The following is a 24,751-nucleotide window of genomic DNA, read 5'->3' as shown; positions in this document are numbered from 1 at the left end:
TAAAATACCAATATACATCCCCATTCGGTATCCCCCTTACATTATAGACCAGCCTTATCTCTAAACCTCTTGGCCTTAACATTCCTTTTAATTTTAGCCAGCTTTCCCTTTTCTAGGTTTCCCCGGTCTTTCTTCTTTTTTCTTTCTAATATTATTTTTATTTCCCTCTGCCTATCAGCCATGTTTTCCCCCACCCTTTTCAGTTCTTTTTTGGGGGGGTTTCTTCTTGTATAATTTCTTCTTCTTCTGCTTAGTCTTGGAAGTGTTTTCTCTTTTATTTGTTGTCTCTGTCATCAATGTCTCTATTTTAAGTCCTCTTATGTCTTTTGGCAATGGCCTTTGTTTTCCATATTCATCTGGGCTGCTGTCTTTCTTGTTTAACTCGTCCCCTCTGAGCTTTCTTTGTTCTTCTGAAAACTGCAACACCATTACTTTACCAGATATTATGTCCAACAGTTTCATTCTTTCTTTTAACATACCTCTCACAGTTTGCAATTCCGACTTAAATTCTTTGCTTATTTCTTCCATTTCTTTAATCTGTTGAGTTAATCTTTGTTTTATTAAGAGTAGGATTTTTCTGTTATAGTGCTTGCCAAAAGAATGAATGAAAAATTATTAAATTAGATAGACTGAGGGGATATTTGTGTCCCGTATCAGCATGGAGGGCATTTGGGGGACTCTGGAAGAGGGATCCAGTAGAAGTCCAATAGAAGTTCAAATTTGGTGGGCTCTTGGGGAATAACGCCAAGAGGTCAGAGTGCCTCACTTACGTCCTTAAGCCCTCGCAATAGAAAGGAGAGGAGATGCTGTTGAAGAATGGATTTTAAAATGGACTGAATTGGCAGAGATGGCAAAATGATTAGAAATGATCGACTAGACGGCTTTATAAGAGACTGGAAACCTTTTCTGGACTTTCCACGTTTCAACCCCAATAGCAGATGGTGAACAGGGGGAATTTGAAGTCTAGTGTAATGTTTGGGTTAAGGTGTTGACTGTTTTATATATTTTTCCTTTTCTTTTTTATATAAATATTAAATGCTGAGTTGATTCGATTATTAGATAGGGACCTCCTCATCTGAAATATTTGTTGATATAACATATATTTTTTGTGTTAAAGTTTATAACTGTTTTGTGAGAAAGTTTATAACTATTGACAGATCCATCATGTAAGATGAAGATAATTGATCAGTTGGTTTTTTCTAAAGTTTTACTTTTCAGCACCCAGCCAAGGTAGGTATTTTATATGTTTAAAGTTGGATGTTTCGGTCTTTCTTTTGTTTTCTTTCTTTCTTTCTTTCTTTCTTTCTTTCTTTCTTTCTTTCTTTCTTTCTTTCTTTCTTTCTTTCTTTCTTTCTAATTTCTTTCTATCTATCTATCTATCTATCTATCTATCTATCTATCTATCTATCTATCTATCTATCTATCTATCTATCTATGTTTAATGTTGCTTGTTGGGGTCTTTCTTTTTCTTTTCTTCTTTTTGGTACACATTTTGTTATTGTTACTTCTGGATCTTGCACTTTTTCTTTTTTCTTTTTCTATTTTATTTCCATTGATAAATATAGAGATGAAAAAATAAAATCCTTAAACTGCTAACGTGTGTGCAAGTGGGACTGGAATAGGTTAACAGGCTAACTTCCCTGCCTAACTTCCCCCAAACTGGCCAGCCAATCAAACTCGCAGATTCTCCACACTTGTTCAACCACCTTCTGAAAGAGGAAGGAATTCGGATCCCCACTGCATTATGTCATCCTGTATCCGGGATCTGGAGGTGGGAAATGAAGTGAATAAATAGAGCCAGCCTGAGGGTGGTGCAGAGAGCTTCATCATGTCTTCTGGAGGTCTTCTTCTCCTGCTGGGACTCCTCACCCTCTGGGAGATTCTGACCCCCGTCTCCAGCAAGGACCGTCCACGTGAGTTGAGATCTTGAGACCCTTGGCAGGGAGGGGCTGGAATGATCAGGGTTCTCCCCCAGGAAAGAGAGACCAAAGGGCCTGGTCTAGAAGCCCTGGCTTGGTGGGGCTCCTTCTGGGGAGGTTCTTTTATCTCACTCTCTCTTTCTTCTGTTTTCTTGTCACAGTCAACCTCAAGCAGTCCCAAAATATTACATTCATTTATACTTTTCTGTAGTCCCCTCTTTTTAAAGACTTCTGGGTTTTTGTTGTGTTTGTAATCTTTTATTCCATTTCTTTTCGTTTTCACATATTTATACGACCAGTAATTTTCTATAAGAACATAAAAGAAGAAATATCTTTAACCATTAGGTGGTTCTCTCTATCACTTTCTTTTCAAAGTTCTTTTGTTTTTCATTCTCTTTTCCATAGTACTAACCATAATTTTTGTCCATTCCAGAAAAGTCCAGCACTTTCTGGGGAGGTTCTTGAGGTGGTGATTGGGTGTCAGCTGAACAGGAGATGGAAATGGGAGAGGGTCCCTAGAAAGAGATGGATTTTAGGGGAAGGCTGATCTATCTTTATTCAATTTTTCACAGACTTCTGTCATCTGCCTCATGACACCGGACCATGTAAACGCAACATCCAAGCCTTCTACTACAACCCAGTTTATCATACATGCCTAAAGTTTATTTATGGTGGATGCCAAGGGAATTCTAACAATTTTAAGACCATAGATGAATGCAAACGCACCTGTGCTGGTAAGTAGGGAAGGATTTCCAGACAGGCCTTTTCATTGAAAAAGACTCGCTGTCTCTTAAAATTAGGCATAAGGTGGGTTCATGAAATATTGTGGTTCTCACAACAGATTGTGATTGATTCAATAGAAGGGAATCTTTGCCACTCAGGTTGAACTCTCCAATTTCTGGCGTTCTCTGACACCGGTGGAATCCCACCCCTGAACGGCTGTGTGGTGTCTCCTAGGCCTAGACATGGTCTGGGCACCCGGAGGTCTGTCTGGAGTCTTTCAGGCTCTCCTTGTGTCCCTCAAAGGGAGAATTGATGTAAAGAAAAGGTGTTGTGATTCCAAAGCAGAAATTGGTATCGTGGGACCGTTCCTCCTGATAGGTACCCATCCCCACTCTGTGCAAGCCAGGAGACAGACCCTCCATGTCCCTCTTCCACTGGCTCTTGACCTCTCCTCCTTCTGAAACACCATTGGTAGAATGGTGACCCCGCCCCAGGTCAGCTGCTGTTGGGCACTCTGTTGGAGAAGAGGGTGCTCCTGCCAGCCTGGTCAGGTTGCCAGAGGGGCAATGAGGACTTCCAGAGGAGAGGCCATGACTGAACCCCATGCTCACTTTTGGGCCAGCGCAGGCCAAAAGTGGTCCAAGCTCAGGGGACAGGAAGGTCCACAGCTTCACCAGGGGGTCTAGAGTGACCATCTCACACTTCTGGCTGTAACAAATGCTCCCTGTGTGAATTGGGCAGTACAAGTGAACCTGTCCTTCTCTGTGCTCCAAGCACCCCAAGCCTTGCGGTCTCCTAGAAAAAGAGGATGGGGAAAAGATCCTGGAGGTCATGTAGTCCAGGGGTCCCCAACCCACAGTCCATGGACCAGCACTGGGCTGTGGAGTGCCTGAAAGCTGCCCTAGCAAACAAGGGAAGCCCCATCTGTGGGATGCAGGCAGCATGTAAAGCCACACACCTTCCGGTCGGCAGGAAAACCTTTCCCCATGGAACCGGTCCCAGGTGACCAAATGGTTGGGAGCCCCTGATCTAGTCCACCCTCCTTCCAGCGCAGAAATCCTCAGAGCTTCCTGGAGAGATTCTGTCCCACCTTTGTTTGGAACCCCCAGTGATGGAGCCTCACAAGTCCAGGGGGGAGGCTGCTGCCCCATTGCTCCCTGGCTGTCTCCCAATTAGGCCATTCCTCCTGAATTTCAGCTTTGGGTTTCCATGGTTCTAAGATTAGTTGGGTGACGCATTGAAGGCAGTTCTGGGCAGAAACCTCATATCCGGATGTTTCTTTTTACAGCATGACCAATGAGGAGACCCACCTGGAATGGATCTAATGTTCCAACTTGACCCAAAGACTCTGCTTCTGCCCTGGACCACCCTGGAGACCCTCCCCCCAAACCCCACCCTGGGCTCGTTCCTTTTTCTCTGCAATAAAGCTTTGGTTCCAGTGCCCTCTCGGTCTCCGGTGTCTCCTTCGGCCCCTTTGGGGGTTTCCCCTCCCCACCTTGACCTGTCTGTTCCCCTCCCATGTCAGAGGAAGAGGGGCTGAGAGGCAGCACATTGATCCCCCATGTGGCTTTCCAGAGAGAAAGTGTGAGGGAAGCCTCTCTCGGAGGCTGAAATCCCTGAAACTCAGGGTAAGTCTGGGATGGACGCACAGACTCTGCTGTGGCTCCACACGGATGGTCTGGCTGGAGGCCATGAGGAGATCAGAGAAAGTTTTCTGCCTTTATTTAAATAAGTAGAAGAGAAAGAGAAGAAGTGGGGAAAAAACCCCCAGGAAAATAAAACAGGAGATCAGGAAAAACAAGGGCTTCCCGTGCTTGTCCACGCAAAATCTTTTTTGCCTGCCACCTGTTCGTAAGGTATTTGTAACTTCTTCTCCTCTAAATGGATGGAGGGAGGGAGGCGATTGAAAGCAGGATCAAGGGTTTTGCGAAGGCAGGCGTGATGGTGAGGCCATCTGTTGGGCTGGGACCTCTCCTAATAGATCTGTGTAGAAAGTCAGCACCCACCCCTCTCCTAGAAGAGTGAAATATTCTAGGAAATATTAAAAAGGCCGAATAGTATATTTCCCTGGATGAAAAGAGGAGAAACATGCTTTAAAGACAAAGCAGCTTCCTGCGGCTCCCTGGCCGCCCTTCAGCTCCAGGGTGATGGGATTAAGACCTGGCCCTCAGGAAATGGTAGAATTGCCCATCTCACCACCTGGCACCTGGGAAGATTGCATCAGCCAGCACTCAGGTGAAGCCCTGTGGTCCGGACAAAGCCTACAACGTTAGCTAAGACCCCCACCCCTGGGAGTCTGACAGCCAATGGGATACATTCCTTGCACAGGGACAGGAAACACTAAGGTGGGGCCAAACAGAGGGTATAAAACCAAGGGATTCTCAGCATCGCTTCCGTTTTTCGCCCAGGAGCTCCCACTTGGAACTGAACCCAGAAGGATAATTCTTCCAACATCTGGAAGGGACCTTGGAGGTCTTCTAGTCCAACCCCCTGCTCAAGCAGAAGGCCTTAGAGTAGACCATTCATGACAAATGGCTGAACAGTCTCTTCTTAAAGGCTTCCAGTAATGAAGCAACAATACTTCTGGAGGCAATCTGTTCCGCTGGTTAATTGACCTCAAAGTTAGGAAGATTCTCCTTAATATCAGGTTGTTTCCAGGGTGATTTGGAGAATAAGTTGACCCCCTCCTCTTTAGGGCAGCCTCTCAAATACTGGAAGGCTGCTATCATGTCTCCCCTAGTGCCTCTTTTCTTTGGACTAGCCAAATCCAAATCCTGCAACCGTTCTTCATAGGTTTTAGCCTCTAGGCCTTTGATCAACTTAGTTGCTCTTCTCTGCATATTTTTGTAATGTAGTGACCAAAACTGGATGCAGGATTCCAAGTGTGGCCTTACTAAGATTTTGTAAAGCAGTACTGATACTTCATGTGATTTTGTTATTATGCCTCTCTTTATAAAACCTAGGAATGTATTAGGGTTTTTTTGTTGTTGTTGCTGCCACACACGTCTGGCTCCTCTACTAGGACTCTGAGCAGTGGTAGGATTCAAATTTTTTTTTACTACCGGTACTGTGGGCATGGCTTGGAGGCAGGGGAAGGTTAGTGTAAAATCCCATTCTCTCCCCACCATATAACCAGTTTTCCAGCTCTGTTCTCCTGGGCAGGGCAACCAAAGAAGACCCAGCCGATCAGCTGGGACTCAATGGGAGGCAGGGAAGAGATGGGGTTGGTGGGGCCAGTCAGAGGCTGGATTTGCCGGTTCTCTGAATTACTCAAACTTTCCACTACTGTTTCTGTAGAACCTGTCAGAACTGGCTGAATACCGACTATACAAGGAAAAGGAATATTAGGAAAAGGCAAGCCACTAAGGTTCTAGAAGATGAGCATAAAAGACTTGAAAAAGAGCTACAGAAAACACCACAGAAAAAGGACATTAAGCTAAAAATGAATATAATTAAACACAAAATGGGTCAAATAGAGAAAGAAGAATTAGCACAGAAAATTAGAGGTGCTAAACAGAACTATTTTGAAGATGCAAACAAACCAGGTAGATGGTTAGCATATAAATTGAGAAAAGAGAAAGAATCAAGGAAAATATTGCAGTTAATAGATGATCAAGGCCAAGTTTGCCATGGTAACAAAGAGAAGAAGGAAATTATTCGAGATTTTTATGGGAAATTATATAAGCAAGAGAATATTGATAAGGAAAGAGTCAAGCAGTATTTACAGAATGCTAATTTACCTAAAATACCTAAAGAGACTGAAAAAATGTTAGAAAGCAATATAACAATGATGGAGTTAACTGAAGCACTTAAGAAGCAAAATAATGGAAAGGCACCAGGCCCAGATGGACTTCCGGCAGAATTTTATAAAACACTACAAGAATCGTTGAACCTTCCATTGCTAGAAGTTATGAATGAAGTTATGTTAAAGAAGAAGATACCTAAATCATGGTCAGAAGCCTATATTACACTTATTCCAAAAGAAGAGGCTAATCCATTGCAAATTACGAACTATAGACCTATTTCTTTACTAAATGCAGATTATAAAATTTTTGCTTCAATATTGGCAGAAAGACTTAAAAAATATTTAAATAACTTTATTCATTCTGACCAAAATGGATTTCTGCCAAAGAGACAAATCAAAGACAATATGAGAGTAATTTTGGATACTTTGAAATACTATGAGGCACACCCTGAAAAACAAATGGTTTTGATATTTCTAGATGCACAAAAGGCATTTAATAACGTGAACTGACGATTCATGTTATTATTGTTGGAACAGATGGGTTTTGCCAGAAAATTTATTCAAGCAATAGAAGCCATATACTACAAGCAAACGGCAAAGGTAATGATAGAGGGAGAATTGACGGACTCTATTAATATAAGAAAAGGAACAAGACAAGGGTGCCCACTATCACCTTTGCTATTTGTGTTAACTTTGGAAGTGTTAAACAGAAATATTAGAGATGAAAAGAGTATAAAAGGAATGAAAATTAAAAAGGAAGAATTTAAATTGCAAGCCTTTGTGGATGACTTGGTTTTTATCTTAGAAGACCCTTTAGAAACAGCACCAAAATTATTGGAAAAGATAGAGGCATATGGCAAGGTGGCTGGTTTGAAAATAAATAAAGATAAGACAAAGATTTTGATAAAAAATATGCTATCAAGACAAAAGGAAGAATTGGCAGATCTACTGAAAATTCAAGTCACGAATAAGATTAAGTATTTGGGGATATATCTGACAGCAAGATGCAGTACATTAAAAGAGAACAATTATATTAAACTTAAACAGCAGATAGCGTTAGACTTGGCGAAATGGGAAAATCTACAATTGTCATTAATAGGGAGAATTTCAACTATCAAGATGAATATATTACCCAGAATTTTATATTTGTTCCAAACAATTCCAATTAGGCTTGGAAAAGACTATTTTGAAGACTTAAATAAAATTGTGTTGAAATATATATGGCAAGGTAAGAAAGCGAGAATAAAGTTAAAACTTTTGCAAGATGCTAGAATTAGAGGAGGATTTGGTTTGCCTAATTGGGAGTTGTACTACCAAGCTGCAAACTTGATGTGGGTCAAGGAATGGATAACATTAAGAAATACTAGATTGTTAACATTAGAAGGACATGATCTGTTGTTGGGGTGGCACACTTTTTTATGGTATAAGGGAACCAAAATACAGGGGTATTTTAGAAGACATCATATACTGTGGTTAAATTGGGAGAAGATTAAAAGACAATGTTATTTGAAAATTCCAGTCTGGTTATCGACTATTGAAGCATTTTCCTATCCTATAATATATAAGAAGGAACAAACAGTTAGATATGGGGAAATATTGAATGAAAAGGGTGAACTTAAATCTATACAAAAACTAGAGGAACAAGGTATAAAGATGAGTTGGTTTTCATATGCAAACACATTCAAGGTATGATAAAGATTTTAAAACAGAAGGTTTCTATGATAAATTGACTGACTTAGATAAGATTTTGACAGGTACTGATGAAAAGGTGATTTAAAAACTGTATGGATATCTCCAAGCTTGCATCCTGCCTCTTGGAAATACACCCCAAAGGACAGTGCCAGATAGTACTAAAGCAGTGAAGGAAGACCCCGCCCACCCCGGATAGAAAAAGAAACCATGAGGCAGGAAAATATTCAAACACAATACAAATAATTAAATCACAACAGTAGCTGTTGCTTGTTGAAGCTGAATAGGGAAATTCTCCCATCAATAAACACAGGATTAAACATCACTAAGCACAAAATTAACCTTCACCACAAACCAGTTTTAGACCAAAACTCAGAAAGGGTATGTAAACTCACATTTGAATGTCATTCTTTCTAGCTAGCCAAGAAGCCTTGCTGAATGTCACTCATCTTGGTTCCCTGTCATTAAAAGCTTCTTTCTGACAAAAAAAAAAAACCTGTATGGATATCTATTAGAAATTAAACTAGAAGAAGAACAAGTTAAAGAAACTATGATTGCTTGGGGGAAGAATTTTGGATATGGGATTGACTTAGAGAAAGGGCAAAAATTGTGGTCTCAAAATTATAAAATGACAATGTCAACAGCATATAAAGAAAATTTGTATAAGATGTTTTACGGGTGGCATTTCCCCCCAACAAGAATAGCAAGAACGTTCAAGAACAAATCCAAAAAATGTTGGAAATGTCATCAGATACCTGGCTCATATTACCATATGTGGTGGACTTGTGCGGACGCTAGAAAATACTGGACTAAAATTTGCATGTGGTTGGAAAAAATGACAAAAAAACATACAGATTTGAAACCAGAGATATTTTTATTGGGAATTTTACCTGATACATATAGCAAAGATTTGAAATACCTGATTGTAAATGTATTAACACCGGCTAGGATTGTATTTGCTAAAAATTGGAAAAATGAGAAAATACCATCGCAGGAGGAAATCATTAAGAAAATATTGGAATGTGCTGAAATGAGTAGATTGACATTTGAAATTAGAGAACAAGAGGATAAACAATTTTGTAAAATTTGGGACCTTTTCTATCAATGGTTAGATAATAAAATACAATAATGGAATATGTAGAATTTTAGAAAATAATAAATATATAAAGATGTGTTTTCTTTTTCTTTTTTTATTGTATCTACAAAATGTTTTTAGGATAGATTTGGGAGGATTATATGAATTGTTATAAAATAAACTAAGTAAATTATAGTTATCTCGCAAAATATGAATGAATAAAAATATTGTCAAATGATTGATTAATAATGATACTAGGGTATTCAACTTTTGATTGATAATATGAGTTATTATGCAATGTAACTGTAATTGAAGACTATGAAATGGATACACACAAAAAATTGTAAACCAACCGGCACACTGCTTGTATACTTATGGAAGAAAGTTGGATGTTTTTATGTTTTATTTGTTTATGTTTTGTCTTTAAAAACCAATAAAATTTACAAAAAAAGAAGAAGAAGAACTGGTTGAATACCACCTCTGACTCTGAGGTCCCCCTCACAGTTACTATTTTTGAGCCAGGTTTCTCCTGGTCTGTTTTAGTACCTTTGGTTTTTCCTGCCTGGCCGACAAATGGTATTCAAAGAGTAGTCCTTAATGGGTCTAAGTCTACCTGGAGGGAAGTAAGAAGTGGGGTGCCACAAGGTTCTGCCTTAGGCCCAGTACTCTTCAATATCTTCATAAACGACTTAGATGAGGGAATAGAAGGGGATGATACTATGCTGGCAGGAATAGCTAACACCCAAGAAGATAGGCTCAAGATCCAGATGGATCTTGACAGATTAGAACACTGGGCCGTATCTACTAGATGAAATTCAATGTAGAGAAAAGTAAAGTCCTACAGTTAGGCAAGAAAAAACAAAAGTACACATATAGACTGGGTGAAATCAGGCTCAATAGCAGTAACTGTGAGGAGGATCTTGGAGTCTTAGTGGACAACCAGCTAAATATGAGCCAGCAGTGTGCAGCAGCACCCAAAAAAGCTAATGCAATCCTAAATTGTATTAACAGAGGGATACAATCAAGTTCAAGGGAGGTACTAATACCACTTTATAAAGCCTTAGTAAGACCACACCTAGAGTACCGCATCCCGTTTTGTTCACCACATTATAAAAAAGATGTTGAGACTCTAGAAAAAGTACAGAGAAGAGCAACCAGGATGATCAGGGGACTGGAGACAAAAACATACAATGAACTGTTACAGGAACTAGGATTGGCTAGTCTAGTAAAGAGAAGGACCAGGGGAGACAGGATAGCAGTCTTCCAATATTTGAGGGGCTACCATAGAGAGGAAGGGGTCAATCTATTTTCTAAAGCACCTATAGACCAGACAAGGAATAATGGATGGAAACTGAACAAGGAGAGATTTAACCTGGAAAAAAGAAGAAACTTTCTGACAGTGAGAACAATCAACCAATGGAACAGAAGTTGTGGGACTGCCATCACTTGAGACTTTCAAGAAGAGAGTGGACTGCCATTTATCAGAAATGGTGTAGGGTCTCCCACTTGGGCGGGGGGGTTGGACTAGTTGACCTACAAGGTCCCTTCCAATCTGATTATCTGTTAAGTAGGGACTACAGTAAAGTACAAAGGAATATAATATTTTGGGATTGTTTGAGGTTGACTGTGACAAGAAAACAGAAGAAAGAGAGAGTGAGATAAACAGAGACTTTTGGCAAGGACTATAACAGAAAAATTCAACTCTTAATAAAACAAAGATTAACTCAACAGATTAAAGAAATGGAAGAAATAAGCAAAGAATTTAAGTCAGAACTGCAAACAGTGAGTGGTATGTTGAAAGAAGTAATGAGACTGTTGGACATAATTGCTGGTAAAGTAGTGGCATTGCAGCTCGCAGAAGAACAAAGAAAGGCGAGAGAGGTCGAGTTAAACGAGAAAGACAGCAGCCCAGATGAATACAGAGAACAAAGGCCACTTGCCAAAAGACATAAAAGGACTTAAAATAGAGACATTGATGACAGAGACAACAAATAAAAGAGAAAACACTTCCAAGACTAAGCAGCAGAAGAAGAAATTATACAAGAAGAACACCCCCAAAAAAAAGAACTGAAAAGGATGGGGAAAAACATGGCTGATAGGCAGAGGGAAATAAAAATAATATTAGAAAAAGAAGAGAAGACCGGGGAAACCTAGAAAAGGGAAGGCTGGCTAAAATTAAAAGAAATGATAAGGCCAAGAGGTTTAGATATAAGGGTTAGGGATAATGTAAGGGGGATACCAAATGGGGATGTATGTTGGTATTTTAGATTGGGGAAATGATAAGTTTAAAGCTTGCTGGGAAATTTCTTATGATTGTATCTATCTATCTATCTATCTATCTATCTATCTATCTATCTATCTATATATATATTTGTTTTCTTAAGTTTCGCGGTACTTCATGTATGGTGTTGGCTTGGTTGGTATATATATATATATATATATATATATATATATATATATATATATATATATATATATATATATATATATATATATATATATTGGATATGAATTATGCTGTTTTGAACCCTTTCTTTTGAGGTTTAAAAATAGAGGAATGGAAATTTATCAAAACATATAGATAAACTTTGGCGAAGTATAAAGAAAGAAAAAACATGATTACTAATGATATATAAGAAATTGAAGATAAAATGAGAGATATTGAGAAGCCATTGTAGTGATTTTTGAGGGTTTTTAAAATATATATATATACATTTTAAAATATACAGTTGATTATTTAATGGATAATAGAAATGTATAATGAGAATACTTTATTTTGATTAAAGCAGGGGAATGAAAATGTATTAAATTAGAAAGACTGAGGGGATATACTATGTGGATCCTAATATATTGGTTTTGTTTTATTTTTTCTCTTTTTAGATTGTTTATTATATATCAGCCTAGAGAAAATTAAGGATAATTATGATGTGTAATGTAAAATAAAGTAGGTGGTAAGCTGAAAATGGAAATAATAGTGGATAAAGAACTGAAAATTTATGTGTGGATGAAAACATATTGAATTAATGAATGCAAATGGAAACTTTTTTAAAGGTGAGTGAAATGGATAATGATAAGAGGTGATATTATATAAGATTGATGGAAATGAAAGTTTGACTATGTACAAGTGTTGTAATCTGGAACAATGTTGGTCATGTGAAGAGATGTGTAAAAATAAAAAAATAAAAAACTTTTTGGGGAAAAAAAGAAGAAGAGTACTGGGCCTAAGACAGAACCTGTGGACAATTAAAATAAACACACTGCCAAAAATATTGTACTTATTCCAAACACTTCCAAGAAGACTGAAAAAAAATATTTTGAAGACTTAAATAAAATGATGATGAAATTTATTTGGCAAGGGAAAAATGCAAGAATTAAGATAAAATTATTACAGGATACAAGGTTGAGAGGGGGTTTTGGATTACCCAATTGGGAATTATACTATCAAGCAACAATATTGATGTGGATGAAGGAATGGATTGTATTGAAAAATGCCAGATTATTAACATTAGAGGGGCATGATTTACAATTGGGTTGGCATGCATTCTTATGGTATAAAGAAAGTAAGGCACATGGATATTTTAGGAGACATTACATTAGAGATGCTTTATTAACTGTATGGGAAAAATAAGAGACTATCATTATATGAAAATACCAGTCTGGTTATCAACATTAGAAGCTTTTACATATCCACAGCTATTTTAAATGGAAAATATAATTGGATATGAAGAAATTCTAAATGAAAAGGGTGAACTCAAAACAAATCAAGAATTAGATTTACAAGGGATAAATATAAATTGGTATTCATATTTGCAAATACATACAAGGTATGAAAAGACATTAAGATGACTAAGTTTAATAAAGAATTGACTGAATTGGATAAAATCCTAACAGGCACGAAGAGAAGTAATAACTCTTTACTTACTGACTCTCAATACTATTTCATTACTTTCATTATCTCAAAACATAACTTTCTACCTCAAGACCTGTATCAAAGATTAGATAATCATATCTCCAAATCAATTTCTTTAAAATAATTAATTTTTATCAAATGATTAATTGATTTATTGTTTTATTCATTAGTATGATTGAGTGTTTAGTGCATATAGTGTGATTACTGAATATCTGATTAGTAAAATCAGTGATTTAGTGAATTTAATTGACCAGTGTGTTTAGTAATTACTGTAATAAATTAGGCTGTTTGTTGCTTAGCAAAATTATTTTATTAGAGTGATTTGAATATCCAATTGATTGGTTGATTCATTTTTAGTCATAAGTAACCTTACTTTTGATTTGTTCTCTAACATATCAATTAACAATTATTAATTACCAACATTCATTAAGTAACTGTCTACCAATCACATTAATTAGCTATTGTAATTGTTTAGTGTGCTATTGCCATTGACCATGCCAGCCAAAAACTCCAAACCAAAACAAAAGAAAAATATCTCTACCAATGACCTCCCAGACTCCTGTACATATTTCAGATGTCTTGAAACCATCAATGAAAGTGAAATTTACATCAAATGCCACCTATGTGACAATCTAGCCCACCCTGCCTGCTTAAATGGAAACAAAAGCCTAGATGATATGGTTAAAAATTCAGATACATTCTTTTATCTATGTCCATCATGTCTTCCTAAGCTAAACAAACTGAGTACCCTACCTGACAGAGTTGAAAGCACAGAATCACTCATTCACTCAATCGAAGAATGCTTAGCAACACATTTTGAAACAACTATACAAGCAAGCCTAATCTCTCTTGAAAAAAAAAATACAGCAAAGATAAGTGATAACCTATCAGCTCAAAATCAAATCCCAAAACAACCACAACCACTACCTCAACTACAATCACAACTACAACCAAAAATAACCATCAAACCACAGCTACAAACAATTACTATCCCTTCAAATAGTTCAACAAATTATATCTCCTTACTCATCAAACACATCATGGAACATGAACAGAAATGTCCAAATGCCATCTTATTTGGTCTCGAAGACACCATCAGATGACATCACCAAAGTTCACGATATCATAAGCAACTCAAATATAACAAACATCTCTCCTGAAGATATCATTGAAATAACCAGAGATGGCCCTGGGTACAAATACAATGACGGCACTGTGGCCCCCTAGATTTTGTAGAGTTGTGTTAGGAATTGATAGTCACCTAACAGTTGGCTTGGAAATATATAAACCAGGAAAGACATGTAATACTGTCTCTTTAAGGGAATGCTAAAATTGTAATTGGGTGTGGTTCCTCAAACGGCCATAAGATGGAGCCAGAAACCTGGGTTGTTCTGTTGCTGTTAGTTCTGTTGTTGCTAGATGTTCTGATGTTTGCTGTTTTGGGTTCCTGCATTTTTCCTAGTGACTGTTGCTGATCGTTGTTCTTCTTGGATTGCTGTAAGTCTGTTACTGAACTGTTTATGATATTGAACTTTGTTATTTGGATTATTCCTGGACTGAAAACTGACTGCTTTAACCGTGAATGACTTGGACTGTTTGTTGGACTTTGCTTAACCATTTACTGGAAGTAATACCTATATTTTACTATTCAGTGTATCTGTGTGCTGGTCGTGTGTTATTCAACATCACTCTCACTACGTCTCCCTGTGTGCACTCATTCACCTAACAGGGAATTACCTCAACCCTGGTTATGGGCCCAGGCCATACCAGGCTCAGTTTTGTGAGAGTTGGTGTGAATACACAGTACCGTATACAGACAGCTGTTTACTGTTTAATTGTGGGTTACTGTCCTGGTAAAGATGGCACAAGTCAACAAGTCTATCACCGATAACCCGGTTGGATGGAACAAACTATGTTTCCTGTTCTATGAAGTGCAGTCTACTTTTGCGTAGAGAAGGGTTATGGAATGCAGTTCAGGATCCACCAGATGTAAATGCTTGGGATCCAGATGATGAGGATGATGCCAAGAAGTTAGCTGACTTTAAACAAAACAACAAATGAGCTCTTTATATAATTGGACTAACACTGAGTGACCAGCATCTAGTCCATATTCATGGAGAAGAGTCTGCTGCTAGGTGTTGGGAGAATTTGAAGAGGATTTATGTTTGCGACAGTATAGGTGCACACATACATCTTACATGTAAACTGTTTAGAGCACGTCTTCTGAAAGCTGGAGATATGTTAGCTCATTTAAACTTCATGAAAAGAACTTTTCAAGAGGTACATGAAAAGGAACTGATTTTTTCAGAGCTGCATCAAGTTTACATCATTCTTTCCTCATTGGATAAAAGTTATGATGATTATGTATCTTCACTGGAAGTCCTCACCAGAAATGAACTGACATTAACTGACATAACCGGACGATTGTCAGAAAAGGCAAGAAGAAGGTAGGATAGAGACCAACTGAGAGAGAAACAACCACAAGAAGAGGATTTGTTTTCAACTGCCTATACTATTAGGAAATGTTTTTCTTGTGGGGCTAGGGGACATATAGCTAGATTGTGTAAGAAGGGCAAACAACATAATACTGGTAATCACCAGAAGGCTAAGAAGAATGTTAATTTAGCTATGTCTAGCAATTCAACTGTAAACCATGATTTGTGGGTAGTTGATAGTGGAGCATTGCAGTGCATTACTAGAAATAGAGAGAGGTTTGTAAAGATGTCCACAAGTAAGCAACAGGTATCATTAGCAAATGGATGGAAAATGAAAGCATCTGGTGAAGGTACTGCATATTTTTCATGTGTAAATAAGCATTTACCTATGTTATATGTACCTAAACTGAAATTTAATTTGTTATCAGTAAGGACTTTAGTTAATATTGGTTATGCAGTAACCTTTAGGGGAGATAACTGTATAATTGAGAAAGAGGGTAAAAGTGTTACTGCTACTTTAAAGAATGATTTATATGTGATACATGATGACCAGTTGCAGATGGCTAACTCAGTTTATAACGATGTTAAGCCACATGGCAAATGTATACATTTACTGCATAGACATCTGGGGCACATTAATTTTAAAATGCTCAAACAAAATTTCTTTAATTGGCTAAGATTTGCAGAGAGAAAAATGAAACGTAGGGTAATGACTTTAGTTACTGATAACAAGACTGAGTTTATTAATAATAGATTCAAAATGATGTTAAAATTGGCTGGTGTTGAGCATAAGCGTTCTGCACCTTACAGGCCACAACTTAACTCATTTATAGAACAAAGAGGGCAAATGTTACAAGCTATGGATCACACTATGTTATCTGATTCAGGTTTGCCTGAAACACTGTGGGGTGAGGCCATAATGTGTAGCAACCATGTTTTAAACAATGTGGTGAACACAACAACTGGTGAATTGCCATTCACTCGTTGGCATGGCAGAATGCCAAATTTAAGTTATTTACGCACATTTGGAGCTCCAGCATAGATACATATTTCCTCACAAGTAAGACTGAAAGGGCAACATAGAGCTAGGAAATTATTTTTTGTAGGTTACGAGGCCAACCATAGATCGTTTAGATTTTGGGATCAAGGCACAGCTAATATTTACTGCAGCGCTAGTGCTAAATTTCTTGAGCACGTTGGGTAGCATAAACTGGAACAGGAATACAACAATGATGTTATTATTGACACCCAAGTAGTCCCTAATGATGAAAAAGTTAAACCATCAATAGCCATTAAACAGGAAGAACAGGAACAGGATGAGGAGGAAGAACAGGAGCAGGTGGAACAGGAGAGTACCCCAGTAAGCTCTGTATTACCTAGACGTTCAACCCGAGTAATACGACCACCTGATGGATGTCAGGCTAGTGTTGTATGCCAAGTGAATACAGTTCCTGGTAACTATAGTGAACTGAAACTGTATCCTGCTAAGGATCAGTCTGCTTGGCAGAAAGCAATGGATAAGGAACTGAAATCCTTACAAAGGTTGGAGGTTTACGAAAATGTCAGGTTACCACCGGGTAAACATACTATAGGGCGTAAGTGGATTTCTCAGAAGAAGGAGATGAGTGGAAAACCGCTTTTAACTGCCCGATGGGTTGTTTCCAGTTCAACATTCTCCCATTTGGCCTACAAGGGGCTCCAGCCATATTCATGCAGATGATCAATCAGGTGCTACATGAACATTTATACAAGGGGTTTTTGGTTTACCTTGATGACATCCTTATCTACACGGAAACTTGGGATGAACATGTGAGACTGGTGCGTTCAGTGCTACAGAAACTGCGAGCTGCTAAACTGTATGCTAAACTGTCCAAATGTGAGTTCCATCAAGAGAAAATCGACTACTTGGGGTATCGCATTTCACACGAGGGCATCGAAATGGATCCAGGGAAGGTGCGGGCTGTGTTGGAGTGCCCCCCCCCCGCGCACCCGAAAACAACTTCAAAGCTTCTTGGGATTTGCCAACTTTTACCGGCAATTCATCCCGTCTTTTGCTAAAATAGCAATGCCTATCACCAACCTCTTAAAAACTAAAGGGGAGGCGAAACCAAAGCCTAGCAAGCCGCTGGAGTGGTCCAAGCAATGCCAAGCCACCTTTGAAAAGCTGAAGCGACTGTTCGCTGCAGAGCCAGTGCTAAAGCACCCGGACATGGATGCCCCTTTCGTGATCCAAGCCGATGCGAGTGATGTGTCCGTTGGAGCGGTCTTACTTCAAATCAATGAGAAGGGAACTCTACAACCCTGCGCCTAGTAAACTAACTGAAAGCAAAAGGAGGTGGGCCATCTGGGAAAAGAAAGCTTTTGCAGTTCGCTGGGCTCTATTGACATGGAGACATTTTTTTGGGAAGGAGCGAAACACCCGTTTGAGGTATGGACTGACCATAAGAATTTGGAGGCCTTAAAAATGCCTCAAAAACTGTCTCCTAAACAAGTTCGGTGGGCCCAGTATTTTATGCGGTTCAACTTTTCACTGAAGTACATCCCGGGGGGGAGGAATTTTATGGCGGATGCTTTATCTAGACTGCCTCAATATAGCAGTGTTCGTCAGGAAGTGATACGGCCGATTGTTTCAACCAAACAGCTAGCCGCCCCGGTGGTCACTAGAGTGCAAAAGAAGAAACAAGAAGTGGATTTATCGAGTGATTTGACGGCGCAATTAAAGGAGGCCCTAAAATTGGATGAATGGTTCCTGGCTCATTCGAATAACTGTACAATTAGAGATGGTTTGGCCTGGATGGGAGCAAAGTTGTATGTACCAGAGACATTGAGAAGCCAAATATTGCAACAAGCCCATGACTCTAAAACGGCTGGTCACTTTGGATTCGTGAAAAACTTACATCTCGTTAAGCGACAATTCTGGTGGCCTACACTGAAGAAGGACATTGAAACTTATGTGGCTAGCTGCTCAGTCTGCGCCTCAACAAAAAGGCCACCTGGTAAGCCAGCAGGGCTGTTACAAAATGTGGCTAGGTCAACAGCTCCTTGGAAGGAAATCTCTATGGACTTTATAGTAGAGTTAACCGAGAGTGCCAGAAACACAGTTATTTGGGTAGTAACCGATTTGTTTTCCAAACAAGCGCATTTCATACCTTGCTCTAAGATTCCCTCTGCAAAGTTGTTGGCTAAACTGTTTATACTACATATTTATAGACTGCATGGCGTTCCTGAACGTATAATTTTTGACCGAGGGGTTCAATTCACCTCGAACTTTTGGAGGGAGTTCCTGAAGTTAATAGGCTCCGCCCAGGGCTTAAGCTCCGCCCACCCCCCCAAACCAATGGGGCCTGTGAGAGAACTAACGCAGTGCTAGAACAATACCTCAGAGGTTACATAAATTATCAACAGGATAATTGGGCTGACTTATTGCCATTTGCCGAGGTGGCATACAACAATTCTGTTCATAGTAGTACCGGGTTCACCCCCTTTAAAGTGGCGTCGGAACAAGACTTTGTACCCATACCTGAGCTTCCTCGTGAAAGACCTAACATCCAGTCACTAGACGAATGGATATCTCAACTCCAACTTAACTGGCCAGTTGCCCATAAAGCATTAGATGACGCACATCAATCTCATAAGAAGTTTGCAGATAAAAAGAGAACTCCACAGAAGTCCTATCAAGTGGGTGAAAAAGTTTTCCTGTCCACCAAATACTTACAAACCACTCAAAAGTCGAAGAAACTTGGTCCTAAATATGTAGATCCTTTCACGATTGTAAATCCTGTGACAGTCCAATTGACACTACCAAAAACTCTTTGACGAATTCATCTGGTTTTCCACGTTAGTTTGTTGAAACCTGAACACACTTCTGGTCTGAGACCAACCCAGACTGATCCTCCTATACCATTGCTGATTGAAGGTGAACAACATTTTGAAGTTAAAGAAATTTTGGACTCTCGAAAATGGAGGAGTCGCCTCCAATACCTCGTAGCTTAGAAACATTTCCCATCTTCCCAAGCTGAGTGGGTCATTGAAAAGGATGTTAGAGCCCCTAAACTGATCAAAACTTTCGCACAAAGTATCCTGATAAACCCTAGAAATGTATTTGATTATTAATCAATATCTTTTATGTTGTTCTCTCTTGCAGGACTAACGTCTTTTTTCTAGGAGGGCCGAATGTCAGCCTTCAAGATCTTGTACTACTGCTTTGCATCTTTTGGCTGCCATAAGTAATGGGGGGAGGAGGGGGGATATTGTCTGGGAAGAGAGCTGGAGGTGTTACATTCTTGTGTTGTGTAAATGAGGAGTGGGGGGGAGTATAAATTCTTGCTCTTAAGTTTCTATTCCTCGCTTAGCTTTCTTTTCTCTGCGCAGCTGCAAATCTTTATCAAAATATGTCAAGGTCAAAGGACAGAGGCCTCATCACCACCTGAAGATGCCCACATGATCATATTCACAACTTTTAATTGGAAGAATCATTTGAACTATGAGGGGTGGGAACGTTTCCAACACTTTGTATATGTGATCTGCGTGCCTAATTTCTCAGATTCAGAATTCTACTGATGTTACCACTTCAAATTCAGTAAAAGTTATCTTTGCTCTAATCTAAAGAGTCTAAGTTTTCTTTCTTGAATTTTGAATGGAGCACCACCTGACATCATGTAATCTGCAACTCTTACACTGCAAAAACATATGGACTACACAACTCGATCAGGGCAAAGGAATAGACACAATCTACATAGACTTCTGTAAAGCCTTTGATTCAGTGGTACACAACAAACTACTCTTAAAACTAAAATCTTACGGTATCTCTGGACACCTGCATAACTGGATAAAAGCATTCCTGTCTAACAGACAACAAATGGTCAAAATTGGGAGAGTCCTATCAAATTCTGTACCTGTTAACAGTGGTGTCCCCCAAGGCAGTGTTCTAGGACCAACTCTCTTCATACTCTACATAAATGACCTCTGTGATCATATCAAGAGCAACTGCGTTCTCTTCGCTGATGATGTAAAGTGATTCAACACCACAGACAATACTGCTACCCTTCAAAAAGACCTTGACTATGTATCAGAATGGTCAAACAAATGGCAACTTCAAATCTCAACAAATAAATGCTCTGTCCTACATATTGGCAAAAAAAATATCAAGCTGAATAGTCAAGACCTTCTTGATGATCCAAACTCTGTCAAGGATCTTGGTGCTAGAGCCTAATGATCTAAGTGCTAGAGCCCACTATAACTACATAGCCAAAAAGGCATTAAGAGTTGTTAACCTAATCTTACGTAGCTTTTTCTCTGGTAATATTACACTAATAACTAGAGCATAGAAAACAGTTGCGAGATCAATACTCAAATACATCTCATCAGTCTGGAACCCACATTATGTATCTGATATTAACACAGTTGAGAAAGTCCAGAAATATTTCACAAGAAGAGTTCTCCACTCCTCTACTCGTTGCAGAATACCTTATGCCACCAGACTCGAAATTCTAGACCTGGAAAACCTAGAACTACGCCTCCTTCGATCTGATCTAAGTATAATATATAAAATCATACATTGCAATGTCCTACCTGTCAACGAATACTTCAGCTTCAACCATAACAACACAATAGCAAACAATAGACACAAACTCAAGGTTAATTGCACCAAACTTGATTGCAGGAAATACGACTTCAGCAACAGAGTGGTCAATGTCTGGAATACTCTACCTGACTCTGTGGTTTCTTCCCCAAACCCCAAAAACTTTAACCTTAGACTTTCTACTATTGACCTCACCCCTTTCCTTAGAGGTCTGTAGGGAGCTTGCATAAGCACACCAACATGCCTACCATCCCTGTCCTATTGTTTCTCCAGTCCCTAATCATCCTGGTTGCTCTTCTCTGTACTTTTTCTAGAGTCTCAACATCTTTTTTATAATGTGGTGAGCAAAACTGGATGCAGTACTCTAGGTGTGATCTTACTAAGGCTTTATAGAGTGATATTACTACTTCCCTTTATCTTGATTGTATCCCTCTGTTAATACAATTTAGGTTTGCATTAGCTTTTTGGCTGCTGCTGCACACTGCTGGCTCATATTTAGCTGGTTGTCCACTAAGACTCCAAGATCCCTCTCACAGCTACTGCTATTGGTCTGGTTTCACCCAGCCTATATGTGTACTTTTGGTTTTTCTTGCCTAAGTGTAGGACTTCACTTTTCTCTACATTGAATTTCATTTTGTTAGATACGGCCCAGTGTTCTAGTCTGTCAAGATCCATCTGGATCTTGAGCCTATCTTCTTGGTTAGCTATTCCTGCCAGCTTAGTATCATCTGCAAATTTTGTAAATTCCCTTCTATTTCCTCATCCGTTAATGAAGATATTGAAGTGTCCTGGGCCTAAGACTGAACCTTGTGGCACCCCACTGTTTACTTTCCTCCATGTAGACTTAGACCCTTTAAGGACTACTCATTGAGTACGGTTTGCCAGCCCACGAGTCCATCTAGTGGTGGTGCTATCTATTTCACTTTTTCTAGCTTACTAAGAAGTAGGTTGTAGTCTACTTTGTCGAATGCCTTGCTGAAATCCAAATGTATATTATGTCCACAGTATTTTGCTGGTCTACTAATTTAGTCACTGTGTTGAAGAATGAAATAAGATTGGTTTGGCATGATCTGTTCTTAACAACCCATGCTGACTGCAAGTTATTACTTTACTTGTTTCTAGATGTTGGCAGATCTGTTTTTTTATTATGTTTTCCAGTATCTTCCTGTGTATTGATGTTAGGCTGATTGGTCTATAGTTTCCTGGTCTGTTTCTTTTTCTTTTTTGAAGATGGGAACCACATCTGCTTTTTTCCAGTCCTCTGGTAGTTCTCTCGGTGCTCCAGGATTTTTGAAAGAAATGGTGCAGTGGTTCTGAGATGACCTCTGCCAGCTCCTTTAAAACTCTGGGATGTAATCCATCAGGCCCCGGTGATTTGTTTCATCAAGATCAGACAGGTGTTCTCTTACTATTATTATTTTTTGCTTATTTTAACTTTTATTTCTGGTCTGTCTTTTACAGTTATGTTTTTGGTGGGTTGAGCTATAGTTTCTTTTTGCGTGAAGACTGATGCAAAGAATGAGTTAAGCAATTCTGCTTTCTCTGTGTTGCCTGTTACTTCCTTGCCGTCTTCTCTCTTTAGTGGACCAACTGTTTCCTTGATTTTTTTTCTTGTTATTTATATGTTGGAAGAAACTTTTTTTATTATCTTTGACTTTTGTTGCAAGTCTTTGTTTGTTCTGAGCCTTTGCTATCCTGACTTCGTCTTTGCAGATTCTGGCTATCTGCTGATATTCTGCCTTAGTTGTATGTCCTTCTTTCCATTTTTTGTACTTGTCCTTTTTCTTTCAATTTCCCAAAGAGATCATTGTGCAGCCATGCTGGTTTCTTCTTGGATTTCTTGTTTTTCTTTCTCAGTGGCATTGTGCTGGTCTGGGCTTCTATGATCATACTTTTTAGAGTTTCCCAAGATTGTTGAGTTGTTTTCCCCTTTAGGATTTTCATCCATGGAATATTTCCCAAGTTCTCTCTGAGTTTATTGAAATCAGCTCTTTTAAAATCCAAGACTCAGGTGTCATTATGTTCTGTTGCTTGTGTTTGTGTTATGTTGAATTCTAGTATGACATGGTCACTCTCACCCAAGGTTCCTGCAGTTTCAACTCCCTCTATCACTTCTTCTCTGTTTGTAAGAATTAAGTCCAGTATGGCTGTCCCTCTAGTTTCACCCTCTACCTTTTGGACAACAAAATTGTCAGCTAGGTTGGTAAGGAACTTATTTGATTTCTCACTTGGTGCAGAATTAGTTTTCCAATTGATGTCAGGATAATTGAAGTCTCCCATTACTATTGTTGTGTGTTTCCTGCATATGTTTGTTAGTTGGCTGACAAAAAGGACATCTATTTTTTCTGCTTGATTGGGTGGCCTATAATATACGCCTATGGCCATGTCATTCTTTTTTTCTTTTATATTGACCCATATGCATTCTAGGAGGTTTTCATTTTGGATTTCATGCATTTCTGTAGCAATATAGTGGTCCTTTACATACAGTGCAACTCCACCTCCCATTTTATGGGTCTGTTTTTTTTCAATAGTTTGTATCCTTCTACCAATATATTCCAGTCATGGGTTTCATCCCACCAAGTTTCTGTTATTCCAACTATATCATATTTACCTTCATGTATTCGTAATTTGAGTTCACCCTGTTTGTTCCCCAGACTTTGTGCATTTGTATATAGGCACTTGAGATCTTTATGTCTGACACTGTGTTTACTGTCTCCATAACCTGTGTTGTGCCTGCCTGGTCCTACTTTCTTGCCTGTTTGATTAATGCACTTGGTATGGCACTCACTATTAAATGCTTGGTTTTGGTTGGCATCAAGGTTGATAATCTTACCTGCACTAACATCTATTTTGCATGCACTGGTATCCTTATCAGTTTTAGGTTGCTGGGGACCTGTTCAGATTAAATGTTTATCCAGGAAATCTGTGAATTTAATGCCAAGTAACTCATTCCCTTTCTTTAATGGATGCAAACCATCTCTTTTGTACAGTTTTTCATTGGACCAGCTGCAGACATCATGACTAATAAAACCAAAGCCTTCTCTTTGACACCGCTCCTTTAGCCACACATTAAACTCTGCTACACGCTGCCCTTTCCCTTTTTGTTCCTTGTATACTGGTAGAACCTCTGAAAAGATAAGCCTACAGTCCATATTACTAAGTTCATTCCCCAAGCTCTGGAAGTCATTCTGAACAGAAAGTACATCCTTCTGGGACAGATCATTTGTACCAAGATGTATAATAGCATCAACATCATAGTCCTTGCTGGCATTCTTTACTATCTTAAGAATACACTTCTTGTCTCTGCTGGCAGTAGCACCTGGTAGACACTTGACCTCTTTCAAAACCTCTGTATCCTTTCCTAAATTTACACCCCTTACAACTGAGTCCCCAACCAGAAGGTGGCTTCTCTTTTTGGATGCCTTGCTCTTCTTGTGTGACTCGTGCGTAATACCTGATTCACACTTTCTCCTTTCCAAAGTAAGTTCTTCTTCTAGGACCATGATCCCCAGCTTACTTGAGTTATCATTATCACAACTACCTTGACCTGTCACTTTAGTGTCCCTATTAAGGTCAGCAAGGGCACTGTATCTGTTATGCTGGGAAACAGCAAAAGCTTTGCGTTTGTGGTCCATAGCTTCCACCCTGCCAGATCCCACGGTTGTCCATACTGC

At 39.0% G+C, this 24,751-nt stretch overlaps 2 protein-coding genes across 2 annotated transcripts in view; one reads left to right on the top strand and one right to left on the bottom strand.

Annotated features, from left to right (window-relative positions):
• Nucleotides 1-24,751, bottom strand: part of LOC113431784 (kunitz/BPTI-like toxin) — a 146,469-nt gene that overhangs the window by 90,383 nt on the left and 31,335 nt on the right. The window lies entirely within an intron of this gene.
• On the top strand, nucleotides 1,706-4,081 carry LOC113431885 (kunitz-type serine protease inhibitor tigerin-3). The gene is made up of 3 exons (XM_087959111.1): nucleotides 1,706-1,913; nucleotides 2,492-2,653; nucleotides 3,931-4,081. The coding sequence occupies exons 1-3, from the start codon at nucleotides 1,829-1,831 to the stop codon at nucleotides 3,933-3,935; spliced, it is 252 nt and encodes an 83-aa protein (XP_087815237.1). The 5' UTR covers nucleotides 1,706-1,828; the 3' UTR covers nucleotides 3,936-4,081.

This window comes from Notechis scutatus, chromosome 3 (genome assembly GCF_049901735.1).
Source record: "Notechis scutatus isolate UNSWTSFEM ecotype Mainland chromosome 3, rNotScu1.2, whole genome shotgun sequence".
In the NCBI taxonomy this organism is placed as follows: Eukaryota; Metazoa; Chordata; class Lepidosauria; order Squamata; family Elapidae; genus Notechis; species Notechis scutatus.
This window is presented reverse-complemented; position numbering and strand designations above follow the sequence as displayed.

What these genes read in the sequence shown, in the direction of transcription:
- LOC113431885 (XM_087959111.1), top strand. Translation starts at nt 1,829, where the DNA reads ATGTCTTCTGGAGGTCTTCTTCTCCTGCTGGGACTCCTCACCCTCTGG. An exon ending in CTCCAGCAAGGACCGTCCAC is followed by an intron (nt 1,914 to 2,491) that starts GTGAGTTGAGAT and finishes AATTTTTCACAG; the next exon opens with ACTTCTGTCATCTGCCTCAT.